Source organism: Orycteropus afer, unplaced genomic scaffold (assembly GCF_000298275.1).
Source record: "Orycteropus afer afer isolate SDZICR_OR568_19922 unplaced genomic scaffold, OryAfe1.0 scaffold00112, whole genome shotgun sequence".
NCBI classification, from domain to species: domain Eukaryota; kingdom Metazoa; phylum Chordata; class Mammalia; order Tubulidentata; family Orycteropodidae; genus Orycteropus; species Orycteropus afer.
The window spans coordinates 3,528,172-3,541,676 of NW_006921699.1; the positions used below are offsets into that span (position 1 = coordinate 3,528,172).

At 42.8% G+C, this 13,505-nt stretch overlaps 2 protein-coding genes across 2 annotated transcripts in view; one reads left to right on the forward strand and one right to left on the reverse strand.

Annotated features, from left to right (window-relative positions):
• Positions 1–9,535, reverse strand: part of ZCCHC10 (zinc finger CCHC-type containing 10) — a 70,330-nt gene extending 60,795 nt beyond the window's left edge. Inside the window, exon 1 of the mRNA XM_042781373.1 lies at positions 9,404–9,535. Within this exon, the coding sequence (XP_042637307.1) occupies positions 9,404–9,535 (132 nt within the window). The remainder of the gene's footprint in view (positions 1–9,403) is intronic.
• Positions 9,486–13,505, forward strand: part of HSPA4 (heat shock protein family A (Hsp70) member 4) — a 55,096-nt gene continuing 51,076 nt past the window's right edge. The window contains exon 1 of the mRNA XM_007943749.2: positions 9,486–9,640. Within this exon, the coding sequence (XP_007941940.1) occupies positions 9,534–9,640 (107 nt within the window). The 5' untranslated portion in view covers positions 9,486–9,533. The remainder of the gene's footprint in view (positions 9,641–13,505) is intronic.

The following is a 13,505-nucleotide window of genomic DNA, read 5'->3' on the forward strand; positions in this document are numbered from 1 at the left end:
GACATGAGACAAAGTATATGTGAACTGCTGTATGAAAAGTGAATTTACTCTGTAAATCTTCACCCAAATCCTAATTAAAAAAAAAAAAAATTGTGATTTGTGTGATAGTTTACAGAGTAAATTCATTTTCTGCACAACAATTCATACACATTTTGTTTCATGACATTGACTGTAATCCTAATAATGTAACAGCTCTCTTCCCACTTCCCCTGTGGTTAACTTTTCCCTATGTTCTTCTTTTCTATGCATTCCTGCCTTCTGAGCTATCTCCCTGTGTAAATACTGCCCTTCTGATCTCCCGAGGTTGATTGTTTCAAGGAGTATATCTACCTGGTGTAAATGTTTACCTTATATACCTGTCCATTGTTTAACTGGAAGGCACAGGAGTGAGTTCAATTCAAGGCCTGAAAAGTGGCTACAGGCCATAGTCTTGGGGATTTCATCAGTCTCTATCAGACCAGTAAGCCTGGTCTTATGATTTTTAGTTTTGTTCCACATTTTTCTTCCACTCTATCCTGGATCTCCTACTTGATCTCTTTCCAAGTAGTTGACAGTGGTAGCTGTCACCATCTAGTTCTTGTCTCACAGTCATGTAGACAGAAGTTTATATGGTCTACTAGCCCTTTGGACTGTTTCCACGTGGCTTCGGTTTTCTTCGGGAGCTCTGGTGGCACAGTGCCTAAGGCATTTGACTGCTAACCAGAAAGCTGGTGGTTCAAACCCACCAGCCACTCCTCGGAAGGAAGATTGGGCAGTATCTACTTCCATAGTGATACTGCCTCGGAAATCCAAGGAGGGGTTGCTATGAGTCGGATTCGACTCAATGGCAGTGAGTTTGGTTTTTGGTTGTGGTTTTCTTCATTCTTCTTTGCTCTGGACATGGAGAGACCAATTTTGCATCTTAGCTGCTTTAAGATTTTAAGACCCTAGTTAATACTCACCAAACTAGGATGTACAATAATGTTTTTGTGCAGTAAATTATGGCAATTGAGTTTGGTGTCCCCCATGGCCATGGTCTCAAGCCCATGGACCCAGTGACTCATTCGCTCAGGGTGTTTGGATGTGGCTAAGAAGTTACCATAACTTTGTTGTTATCTATATTATATAAATGGATGTTCTTATAGAACATACAAACATGTACATAGAAATATGATCTACCAAAGTTATATTTACTCCCTTCTGCCTAGACATAACTGATCATTCAGTCTGTCTACCTGTGTATCCACCCATAGATTAATGTTTGTTACTACTGATAACGCAGTATTCCATATGAAAAAGTGTTTGTCTTTATTGTCTGTACCTCTTGTACACTTCTCTGTCTTCCTTTTTCTTAGTATGACTGTACTGGTCATTCGCTTTTGGTATATTGCTTTTCTTTCACCCAAATCAATACTTGTCTCTTTATACTGCGTTTCTATTTATGATTACACAAAGTTAAACGGGCTTTCCACAGGATTTCTCAGAACTTTTAAAATGGTAATATGAAACTATTAGTATCTTCTGGAACACTGTTCTGTGGAATACAGTTTGGGAAAGGCTGCTTTTATCTGATGTTAAAAAAGACAACAAATCAAATTCAACACTTGTATATAGTAAAAATACTAAAAGGAAATATTCTAAAATGTTAACAGTGGATAACTGTAGTTGTTTTTTAACTTTTACATTTTTTGTTTCATATATTTTCTTTAATGAGCCCTTAGAAAAACATGAGCTCAAAGAAAGCAGTGGTGTAGTCATACAGCTGTTTTGGGGTCAGAGTTTTAAAATCCATGTGACCTTGAACAAATTGCTTAATCTCATCAGGTCTCAATTTCCTAATCTAGAAGTGGGAAAATAACATATACCTAATGGGTTTGCTGCTATCCATAGGTTTTTACCGGCCAACTTTTTTTCAGAAGTAGATTGTTATGTCCTTCTTCCTAGTCTGTCCTAGTCTGCAAGCTCTGCTGAGATCCATCCACCATGTGTGACCTGCTGGTATTCAAAATACTGATGGCAGAGCTTCAAGCATCACAGCAACAAATGAGTCAACCAAACTGATGATGAATTTTAGTGACTATGTGTCTTAGTTTTCTAGTGCTGTTGTAACAGAAATACTACAAATGGGTGGCTTTAACAAACAGGAATTTATTCTCTTACAGTTTAGGAGGCTAGAAGGGGCTGGGTGAAGGCCCCTTGACCTTGGGCTTGAGCTCTGGCTCTTATTCTAGGCCCAGTAGAGCTGCAGGTATCTCCTAACTCAGGCAGCTGCTGGATGCTGGATGCTGAAGCTGATGAACCCAACACTGGCAGGTAAAATGGCATACTCCCAAGATCATAGGTGTTTTGGTTCTCTAGTGCTTCTATAGGGAGCTCTGGTAGCATAATCCCTAAGGCACTTGACTGCTGACCAAAAGGCTGGCGGTTCAAACCCACCAGCCACTCCTCAGACGAAAGGTTGGGCAATCTACTGCCTCAGAAACCCAAGGAGGGGTCGCTATGAGTTGGGTCTGAATCAACGGCACATAACAACAACAACAACAACAGTGCTTTTATAACAGAAATACCACAAGTGAATGGCTTTAACAAACAGGGATTTATTCTTTTTGAAGGCTAGAAGTCTGAGTTCAAAATGCCAGCTCTAGGGGCTGGGTAAAGGCCCAAAAGGCCTCTTGATCTTGGGCTTCAGCTCTGCCTCTTAGTCCTGGTTCACTAGAGCTAAAGGTTTCTCTTAACTCAGGCAGCTGCTGGCTGCTGAGGCTGACAAACCCAAGGTGAACAAGTAAAATGGCACAGTCCCAAGATTATCAAGCAACACAGCAGGCCACTAGTTCAAGTCCAGAGACAGTCCCAAGATCAGCAGGCAACAGGGCAGGCTGCTGAATGAAGATATGGCTAAATGCATAGTCCAAGAGTGCCAACAAGGCTAGAGACCTTTCTCAAAGCTTCTTCTTGTACACTGAAGCAGACTACATCCCTGAGGCACCTACTCAGCTACTTACAACAGATTCCACCATGGAGCTGATTACCAGTCTCATCCTGGGGAAAAACTACAACCAGGAACACAGCCACTCAAAACTAGGCCCAGTCAAGTTGATACATAACTTTACCACAATTGGCAACACAACAGGCCAGTGCGTAAATCCAGGAACAATCTCAAGATCAGCAGGCAGGCCAGTAGTTTAAGTTCAGGAACTGGAGATTAAGACTCGGCCAAATGCAGGATTCAGAAGTGCCAAAAAGCTGGAGACCATCCTTAAAACTTCACCATATATATTGGAAGAAGGTCACACCCCAAAGGTGGATTTCTTCTAGTGTTTAGGTGCTCACAGTAGATTTCACCATGGAGGTGATTACAATCTTGTTGTTGTTGTTGTTAAGTGCCGTCGAGTCGTTTCCGACTCACAGTGACCCCATGCACAGCAGAACGAAACACTGCCCGATCCTGCACCAGCCCCACAATCCCTGCTATACTTGAGCCCATCATCGCAGCCACCATGTCAAACCATCTCCTTGAAGGCCTCCCCCTCTTTCGTCGACCCTCCACCCTACCAAGCATGACATCCTTCTCCAGGGAATGGTCCCTTCTTACAACATGACCAAAATAGGTGAGATGAAGTCTGGCCATTCTTGCTTCCAAGGAGCATTCTGGCTGCACTTCCTCCAGGACAGATCTGTTAGTTCTTTTAGCAGTCCATGGTACTTTCAGCATTCTTCGCCAGCACCACAACTCAAAAGCATCAACTCTTCTTCGGTCTTCCTTATTCATTGTCCAGCTCTCACATGTATACGAGGCGATTGGAAATATGATGGGATTACAATCTTATCATGGGGAATAAATACATCCAGCTGCCTAGCCAACTCAAAGCCCAGCCAAGTTGGCACACAGCCTTAACTACCACATTCCAACCCTTGTCAAAACAGCACCTGTACAGATCTACTTCATTGAGTAGTCCAATTCTTGTAGTCCATCTGAGTGGCGATCTGACCCAGTGGGTAGGCCCAGTTATTCTGCCCCTAGGGCATGGCAGCTCTGCCCCTTCACTTTCTGGCACCCTTTGAAATCCCAGAGGCCATGGTCCTATTCTTTAAAACCGAGGCAGCTCTACTTTCCATTCCCTTGGTCTCTTCATCTTCTGCCAATTAGGGCCTGAAGGCAACCCATTTCACCAGGAAGCTTCCTGCTCAAAAGAACTCAGCTTTTTTGCTCCACAGGCTAGCAAACCCATTGCTCTGTCTTGTACCAGTCTCTTGGCTCTCTTGTCACTGTTCTCTGCCATCATCTCAGCACAGGGATCTCAGGTCCAAGAACACACTCTACTTCTGGTTCCACATTTTAGGTACCTATTAGAGGAGCATTCCATTCTTGGACCAAATTCTGAGTTCTCTAGTGCTGCTATAACAGAAATACCACAAACGGTGGCTTAACAAACAGGAATCTATTCTCTTACAGTTTAGAAAGCTACAAGTCCAAATTCAGAATACCAGTTCTAGGGACTGAGTGAAAGCCCTTGACCTTGAGCTTCAGCACTGCCTCTTGTTCCAGGCCCAGAGGAGCTAGAGTTATCTCCTAACTCAGGCAGCTGCTGGCTGCTGATGCAGATGAACCCAAGGTCAGCAGGTAAAATGGAACAAACCCATGATCAGTACGCAACATGTCAGGCCACTGATTCCAGTCCAGGAACAATCCTAAGATTGGGAGACAAGACAGCAGGTCACTGGCTCAAGTCCAGGAACTAGAGGTAAAGACTTGGACAAATGCAGGATCCAGCTGTGCCAAAAAGCTAAAGACCTTTCTCAAATCTTCATCATATATACTGGAAGCAGGCCACATCCCAAAGGCAGCCCTCCTTCAACTGATTAGGTGCTCACAACAGATTCAACCATATAGGTGATTACAATCTGATCATGGCAAATAACTGCATCCAGTTGCCAAACCACTCAAAACCGTGGCCAAGCCAAGGTGACACACAACCTTAACTACTGCACTATGCAACAGAATTTGACTTCGTGGATCATAACAAATTATGGATAACATTGCAAAGAATTGAATCCAGACAGTTAATTATGCTCATGTGGCACCTGTACATAGACCAAAAGGCAGTCATTTGAACAGAATAAGGGGATACTGCACAGTTTAAGGGAGCTCTGGTGGCGCAGTGCCTAAGGCATTAGACTGTTAACCAGAAGGCTGGTGGTTCAAACCCACTAGCCATTCCTTGGAAGGAAGGTTGGGCAATCTATTTCCATAGTGATACTGCCTCAGAAACCCAAGGAGGGGTCGCTATGAGTTGGATCTGACTCCACAGCAGTGCATTTGGTTTTGGTTTGCATGGTTTAAAAATCAGGAAAGGTGTAGTCAGGTTGCATCCTTTCAATAAGTATGGGACAAGCCCAAGATCAGTAGGCAACACGTCATAACTATACTTATTCAACCTATATGCTGAGCAAATAGTCAAAATGGACTATATGAAAAAGTGTCGTCCGGACTAGAGGAAGACTTATTAATAACCTATGACGTGGAGATGACACAACTTTGCTTGCTAAAAGCAAAGAGGGCTTGATGTACTTGCTGATGAATAATGAAGATCAAGGACTACAGCTTTCAGTATGGATTATACCTCAACATAAAGAAAACAAAAACTTATCACAAAATTGGACCAATAAGCAGCATCATGATAAATGGAGAAAAGATTGAAGTTGTCAAAGATTTCATTTCACTTGGATCCACAATCAACGCCCATGAAAGCAGCAGTCAAAAAACTAGATGATGTGTTGTATTAGGCAAATTTGCTGCAAAAGCCTTCTTTAAAGTATTCAAAAATAAAGATGTCACTTTCAGGACTGAGGTGTGCCTGACTCAGTATTTTCAATTGCCTCATATACATGTGAGAGGTAGACAATGAATAAGGAAGAGCAAAGAAGAACTGATGCATTTAAATTATAGGTTGGCAAAGAATATTGAATCCACACGGACTACCAGAAGAATGAACAAATCTGTCTTGGAAGAACTACAAAAGTTTACATCCTTAAAAGCAAGGATGGCAAAACTTTGTTTCACTTACTTTGGACATGTTATGAGGAGGGATTAATCCTTGGAAAGACATCATGTTTGGTATAGTAGAGGGTCAGTGAAAAAGAGGAAGACCATCAACAAGATGGATTGAGACAGTGGCTGAAATAACGGACTCAAACATAGCAAAGATTGTAAGTTATGAGGATGGCATAGGACCAGGAAGTGTTTCATTCTATGGTACGTAAGTATTGGAACCAACTCAACAACACTTAAGAATATCAACAATGGGTTTCCTTTGAAGATGAAATGAATTACGATATCCAAATTAGTCAGCAATGTCTGGCACCTGTAAGAGCTAATGATGTGTAACTACTATTACTACTGAGTTATTAGAGGATAAGAAAGGAAGCCAGAAAAACATCTTTACCTGAGCTTTTGGCTTCCTTGTGAAGCAAAGAATTAATTACGGAAGCTTCTCCAGAGTGTAGGACAGAATTACACCGGACAGTTGGCAGGGAGGATTATGAGTTCCCAACTGACTGAGAACCTTTGCCTCTTGGTGGGCAGCCTATAAACAATGTACACTTAAAAAACAAAAATAAAAAACCAAAAACCTCCTGGGTTGCTTAATTTAAGCGTTTTATCAAAGAAAGGCATTTAACAACTTGTTGTTTCTAAAATACTCAAGTTACTTTGCTGAATGAAAAGAACTGGTGTTCCAATCAGAATGCTTCCAAGATCGAATATCCTGGCAACTTTATTGCTTCCTAATTGTGATTCTTGGAAACTTATCGTTGTAGTCTTCATTATTCCAAAATAACTTTTTCTGGCTTCATTTATTTTAATATCCCAGAATAGCCTCTTGAGCTATAAGTTTGATGATCCAGGAAACTATTTATAGTAAGATGAGTACTCTCAGTGACTGATGTTATGTTTTATTTTGAGAAGGACAAATTTTTGAAAAAGATTGATGGGGCTTATGGTATTTTAAAGTGAAAGCAGTGCTAAGGTAAACAAGGCAGGTGAGGTATGTAGTTGGAACACAGAAAGACATTGATGTATGTTTTTGCCTGTTTAGTTCAAGTCTGGGGCAGGCTTCCCAAGAGGAGGAAGGCAGAGATAGAATAACTTACACATGGTGATTTTTTAAATGGATATGACACTTCAATGGAGGGCAGTCTGGGCTGCTTAATAAGCCAGAACAGACAGATGCAAAGAGCATTCTTTGTCATAATTAAGGTTAATGTTTTCCTTAAAAAAAAAAAAACCAAATTCACTGCCAAGGAGTTGAGTCTGACTCACAGCAACTTGCATTGGGTTTCCAAGGCTGTAAATCTTTATGGAAGTAGAACACCCATCTTCCTTCCGTAGAGTAGCTGATGGGTTTGAACTGCTGACCTGGGTAGCAGACAATTGCCTTATTCACTACCGCCACCAGAGCTCCTTCCTTAGTGTTATCAATATCCTCCTGAGTAGGAGAAAAATAGGTGACAGAGGAAGCAATGCCAAGGTCAACCTCACTTTTTTTCAAAGGTTTTTCCTTGCTGCCTTCTCTTCTGTTCCACCTCATCATCCCCCTTCCCTTAGGTAGATCCTGCACTTGTCCTTGTTGCAAGACTACAACAGGTTTAAATTAGTCAAAAGGTGAGAACTGTGTAATAATTTGCAACTTTAAAGGCAGGTAATAGGCTGAGGTGCTCTAGGAAGAAAATGTAGAGATGTGCACCTTTAAAGAAGGTAAACGTACTTTTTTATTTGCCCATTGATTTCATTAAATGGTCCAAGGGCAACTGCTCTAGCACTGAGGTCTTCAACTAATATTTCCAACCCCAAAGATACAACAATACTTCTAGTAGTCTTCCTCAATGCACCAATCAATCCAAGCTCATGGAGTTGATGTGAACTCATAATGACGTGAATGGGCAGAGTAGAACTGTCCCAAATGGTTTCCAAGGCTGTAAATCTTTGTAGAAGTAGGCTGCCACATATTTTCCTTAAGGAGCAGCTGGTGGGTTGCAATCGTGAGCCTTTCGGTTAGCTACCGAGGGCTCCTTTACTCAATGCACCTAACCTACCCCCACCCCCCAAAAAAGAAAAGAAACAAACCCCACTGTTTTCCAGTGGGATTCCCACTCGAAGCGACCCTCTGCACACCCTAGCTCTTAATTGCTGGTATTTCCAACTAGTATGCAGCCACTCACTTTTTCCCCCAATTTGTGCATATAACACTTGAACTGAGATCCTGTGTACTTCTTTAATTACCATTCTCATGGAGTGGATACAGATTTTGTGGAACTGGAGCTTATTCAGTACACTGTACAAAGGAATATTTAGAAAAAGAAATTGCAACTGATTACTGGAAACTTAAATCCTTTTCCTGAAATCTCGTAAGGTAATTTATCAGGAATGTTTGCATAGAATTGTTTCTTGATCGCAAGCTAACTTCCCCTCTCCACCTAGAACGTTTTGTAACTCCCAGCAACTCCCTGCACTCCCAAGGTCCCAAGCAAGCGAGCGGCCCTGAATTATGAAGATTCGACAGCTTCACATAAACTGTTCTGAGTGGACCGCCAAGGATGAGTAGCCTTGCACCATCAGCTCAGAGCCAGGTAGGTGCTTAGAATGTGTTAGGGAATGAAAAGCTTAACTCCTGTGGGCTCATCAGTCTCATCTGAGTGGTCATGAGTGGTTTAGAGAATGGTGAGGCTAGACTGAACCGTAAAGGCAAGGCGATGGGATTGGAAATGGATTTCTTCTCGACCAGAGAGGACGCTTTGACAGAGTCCGATGTAAGGCCCTACTTAGGACTGCGTTACAACAGCGGCCTTCTTTCCTAGAGGCCTACTTCCCTACCAGCCGGAAGAGAATTAGAATAGCTGGCGGTGCCACCTGCAGGGCCCAGAAAAAAGGTTAGAGCAGCTGGTGGCACTACCGGAAGTTTCTTTTGAGATAAAGAAAAACGGCGGAAGTAGGCCAACTGCGCTTCCTCAGTGTTTTGCCTCAAACCGGCTCTCCTACTTTTTTTTTGAAACCGGACAAGTTCCAGAACACTGCGGCTTCGGTAAGCTGCAGCGGCGGGTCTTATGCGCAGGCTCAATTGGCCAGCCCCGCCTTCCACCTAGCGTCCAGTCGCGGAGTTCCTTCCCAGGTTCTCATTTCTGGGCGTGACGTACACTTCTGACGTACATGTGGACGGTCCCTTCTGAGGAAAAGCGTCTGTACCGGGCTCTCGCGAGAACATTTTTTTCCTTCGCAGTTCTCGCGCTGCGGCTTTGCTCTCGTCGTAACGAGATCCTTCGAGATCTTCTCCGCCCCCGCTACCGGCACTCTAGCTGCGGCCGCTGAGCCGGAGCCGGCCTTAGCAGCGCCCTAAGCTGCGGTCATTCTTCTGAAGACTTTGGTGCTTGCGGGGAAATCCTCACGCCCCCAGCTAGTCCCGGTCCTCCGGTCCACGCGGCCTGCTCTCCGCGCCCCAGCCTTACCGGGGTCCGTGTCCTGTCTTGCCGGACGGACCCGGGCCCGAGCAGTAGCCGGCGCCATGTCGGTGGTGGGCATAGACCTGGGTTTCCAGAGCTGTTACGTCGCCGTGGCCCGTGCGGGAGGCATCGAGACGATCGCTAATGAGTATAGCGACCGCTGCACGCCGTGAGTGTGGGCAGAGCTGACCGCGTGCGCGGGTGGGAGAGATGGTGTTTACTCTGGGCTGAGACCCTCTCGGTGTGGGGAACGTGGGCCAGGGAGTCACCTCCGTCTGCAGAGCCCCGTGATAGGGCGCCCCCAGTGTGTGAGCTCTGGTGGCGTAGTACCTAAGGCATTTGACTGCTCAGCAGAAGGCTGGCGGTTCAAACCCACCAGCCACTCCTCGTAAGGAAGGTTTGCAATCTACTTTAGTAGTGATAACGCCTCAGAAACCCCAGGAGGGGTCCCTGTGACCGAACGAGTTTGTGACCAGTCATTAGTCTCGGCATACCCCGAGTATGGGTCTGCACCAGTGGCAAGTCTTTTCTCTGGTGGCTCTATGGGTTTGAGAGAAGGATTTGAGTTGGTACTCGAACCGGTGGAGGGCATAGATAGTGGCTGGAGAACAAGGCCGGCCTGGGTGTAGGATGGACCAAAATCCATTTGTAGAGGGAATAAGCCAGGCCCAGAGCGTATTGATTTTTCTAGAGCCCAACAGAGTTGGGAATTCTGCACACAACTGGTTCTAAATAAAAGTTAGTTGAATTGAACGGGTTGTGGCGGCTGCGGGCCGCGAGACCTGAGAGCGGCCTGAACCCCACGTGAGTGGGGGCGGGGCGGCGCCCGGAAGAGGGGGCGCGTGAGCTCCAGCTCTTGGAGGCTTCATGTCCGGCTGGACCGGGGATCGTGGATATCAGAAAGAAATTTAATAAAATAGATGCTTTCTTCATTCTCTTGCGTTCTGTTTGGTTTGAACATCGTTTCAATGTATTGAATAATGCTGGGTAATTCTCTGCGCATCTACCCCTTTAATAGTATTAACAGTTTACGGTAATACATTCCAACCAGGGTGTTGCCCGCAATTGTTAATGAATGACTCAGGGGCTAACTTTGACTTTCAAACCCTATAGTAAGTTAATGGGACCGGTATAGATTAAAATCTAAAAAAAAATTGTGACTCAAGTCTTTACTTGGTTAGAGTAAAAAAGATCATACCTTTTTAATACATAAAGATACATTTCAATCCGTTGTCTTTCTCCTGGACAAAATTTTTAAAGAAACTCGATATTTGTTAGGTATCCAGTATGATAATACAAGGCTCTGTATTTTAAGGTATATCTATTACTCAGAACTTTTTGACACAATTCCTCAGCGGGTAGCTAGCCCCTATGTATTATATATTAGATCTTTAGGAGCTCTGGTAGCCTAGTGCTTAAGGCACTTGACTGCTAACTGGAAGGCTGGCGGTTCAAACCCACCAGCCAATTTTCGGAAGGAAGGTTGGGCAATCAACTTCCTTAGTGATAACTGCCTCCGAAACCCAAGAAGGTCACTATGAGTCGGGTCGACTCGATGGCACGTAACAACAACAGCCTGATTTTTACTACCCAGGAAATGTTGAGAAACATTCCTTTGTCAAACCTACGCGCTTCACTTGCAAATCCATTCCCAGAACCCAACCACTGTAGTTCCAGATTTCAGTGATTAATAACAGCTTTATCGAGGCATAATTACCCTACAGTACAGTTCACCCATTTGAGGTGTGCAGTTCAATGGTTTTTAGTATTCTGATAAAAGTGCAGCCTTCACTACAATCAAGGAACACTTTCATGGCTTGGTAAAGGAAACCTATATCGCTTAGCAGGTAGCATTCCCACATCGTTTATAGTTTTAACAACAGTATTATGTTCTAATTTGTATTTTCATGGAAATATAGTGTACACTAAAGAAGTTTACTCCTCGGAAGGAAGGCTGGGCAATCCTACTTCCGTAGTGATACTGCCTCGGAAACCCAAGGAGGGGTCGCTATGAGTCAGGGCCTACTCGACGGCAAACAACAACAACAAACAACAACAAAGAAGTTTAAATGCTTAATGAAGGCATTCTGGGAAATCAAGAAGTAAAAGAAATCTTTCCTTTATTGGAAAAAGAGGGGATTGTTATTTGAAAGTTGTGAATTTTCTGGTATGAGCTTGATCTACCAAGCTCTTTGAGAGTTTCTAGAAACAAATTATTGTTCGTAATTTGGGTAAGCTTAACATCAGACCAATTTTTAATTATAATGCACTTATTCTTGGGAAATGGTCTTTACCAGCTAAAGAACAATGACACTAGGTTTACTGTTAGGTGTAAATCTGTGGATTAATGCTTGATTATTTTCACTACAACTTTTTGAAATAATGCTAAGTGATGCAGCTTTATAAACATTAGAATTGTCTCCAAATTTATTTTAGCTTTGTAGTATAATAGGTGAGAATTTAGCCTCATTTTTAGTTAAAATATGCTAAGCATTCCAAGTATAATTCTGTAAATCAATGCAATCATGATTGTTAAGCTTTCTTAAAACTACTTGTTATATTTCTTATACATTATATATAACAATTATGCGTTACGTGTAATGTGTTTTCATCAGTCGAAAAATTTTCAAGGAAATTATGACAATCTTTGTGTCAAGAAAAGGTGTTTTAGGAAGGAAGATGGTCTTCCTATTTCTCACTTTTTATGAAGTAAAAAAGAAAGCTAGTCATTTGTTCCTGTTTCAAAGCAGGAAAAAGCTAGCATGAGGGAGAACTTAGGAAGGAACAATTGTTAACATAATTAGAATTTTTATGTACTTTTATATTAAACTCCAAAAAACCAAACTTACTTCCCTGGCATGGCGTTGGTTCAGACTCACAGCGACCCACTTAGGGTTTCCAAGGCTATAAATCTGTATAGAAGCAGACTGCCTCATCTTTCTTCTGCAGAGTGGTTGGTGGGTTCTTTTATAGTAAAAAGTTTATTTAACTGTTATTGTATGTATAATAGTATCCAAGCAAATTTGCAAAATTTGAGCAACCTTAAAAGCATGCCTGAAATTGAATCATCAGCTTCTTGTTTGGTAAGTGTAACCTGGTTTCCAAAACTATCTTGGAGAGGAGGAATTAAAAATAAACCTCAAGTAGATTAGGGGGTGGTAAAGAACAAAACGAATTGTTTATTGAGAGGGTGTAGAGTAGGGAGCAGGTACCGAAAATTCTGATCTGAGCAGTTCTCAGGGCACCATGAACAGTTTGATCAACAATTTCTTTAACTTGGATGGGTTCAGGATAGTTAAGGGAAAAGTTTAATTTGTAACTAGCCCATAGAATGCAGACATGAAAACTTAACCAATCCAAGCTGCTTTCTCCAATTAAGTGACACCGTCCAACCCATCATTTTAAACTTCCCTTTTGGGTAGACCTCAGTTTGTACTGTATATAGGCTAATCACAGTTGTAATGGATGAGTTCATCTCTTTGAAGTAGTGCTCCCTGTTCTCAGTCCCGTTTCCCCCCCCCCCCCAGTAACACTTGGAAACTCTAATTGACAGTGATCAGAGTTTTTTCTGAAGTCAGCTATCCAAACCAAACTCACTGCCATCAAATCGATTCTAACTTATAGCAACCCCCATTGGGTTTCTGAGGCAGTAAATCTTTATGGAAGTAGATTGTCCAGTCTTCCTTCCATAGAGTGGCTGGTGGATTTGAACTGCCAGCCTTCTGGTTAGCAGTCAAATGCCTTAGGCACTACACCACCAGAGTACCTTAAAATAACAGCTATAAGTGGCTATAAATTGTTATAATTTTGATGAATGGATTAGATTGTAAAATTGGTTTGGAGAGTAGACACCTGGGTATAGGCTAATCCACTGCTTTGTGGAGGTTCTAACGCAGGCTGGGTGGCCAGCTCTTCCCAGTCTAACTTCTCATTCTAACTTTTGAGAGAGGAAAAGAACACAAAAATGAGCTGCAAAGTTCATCTTTCCTGTGCTGTTTTTTTTTTTTGTTTTGAATTAGTTTCAAGTGACTAGC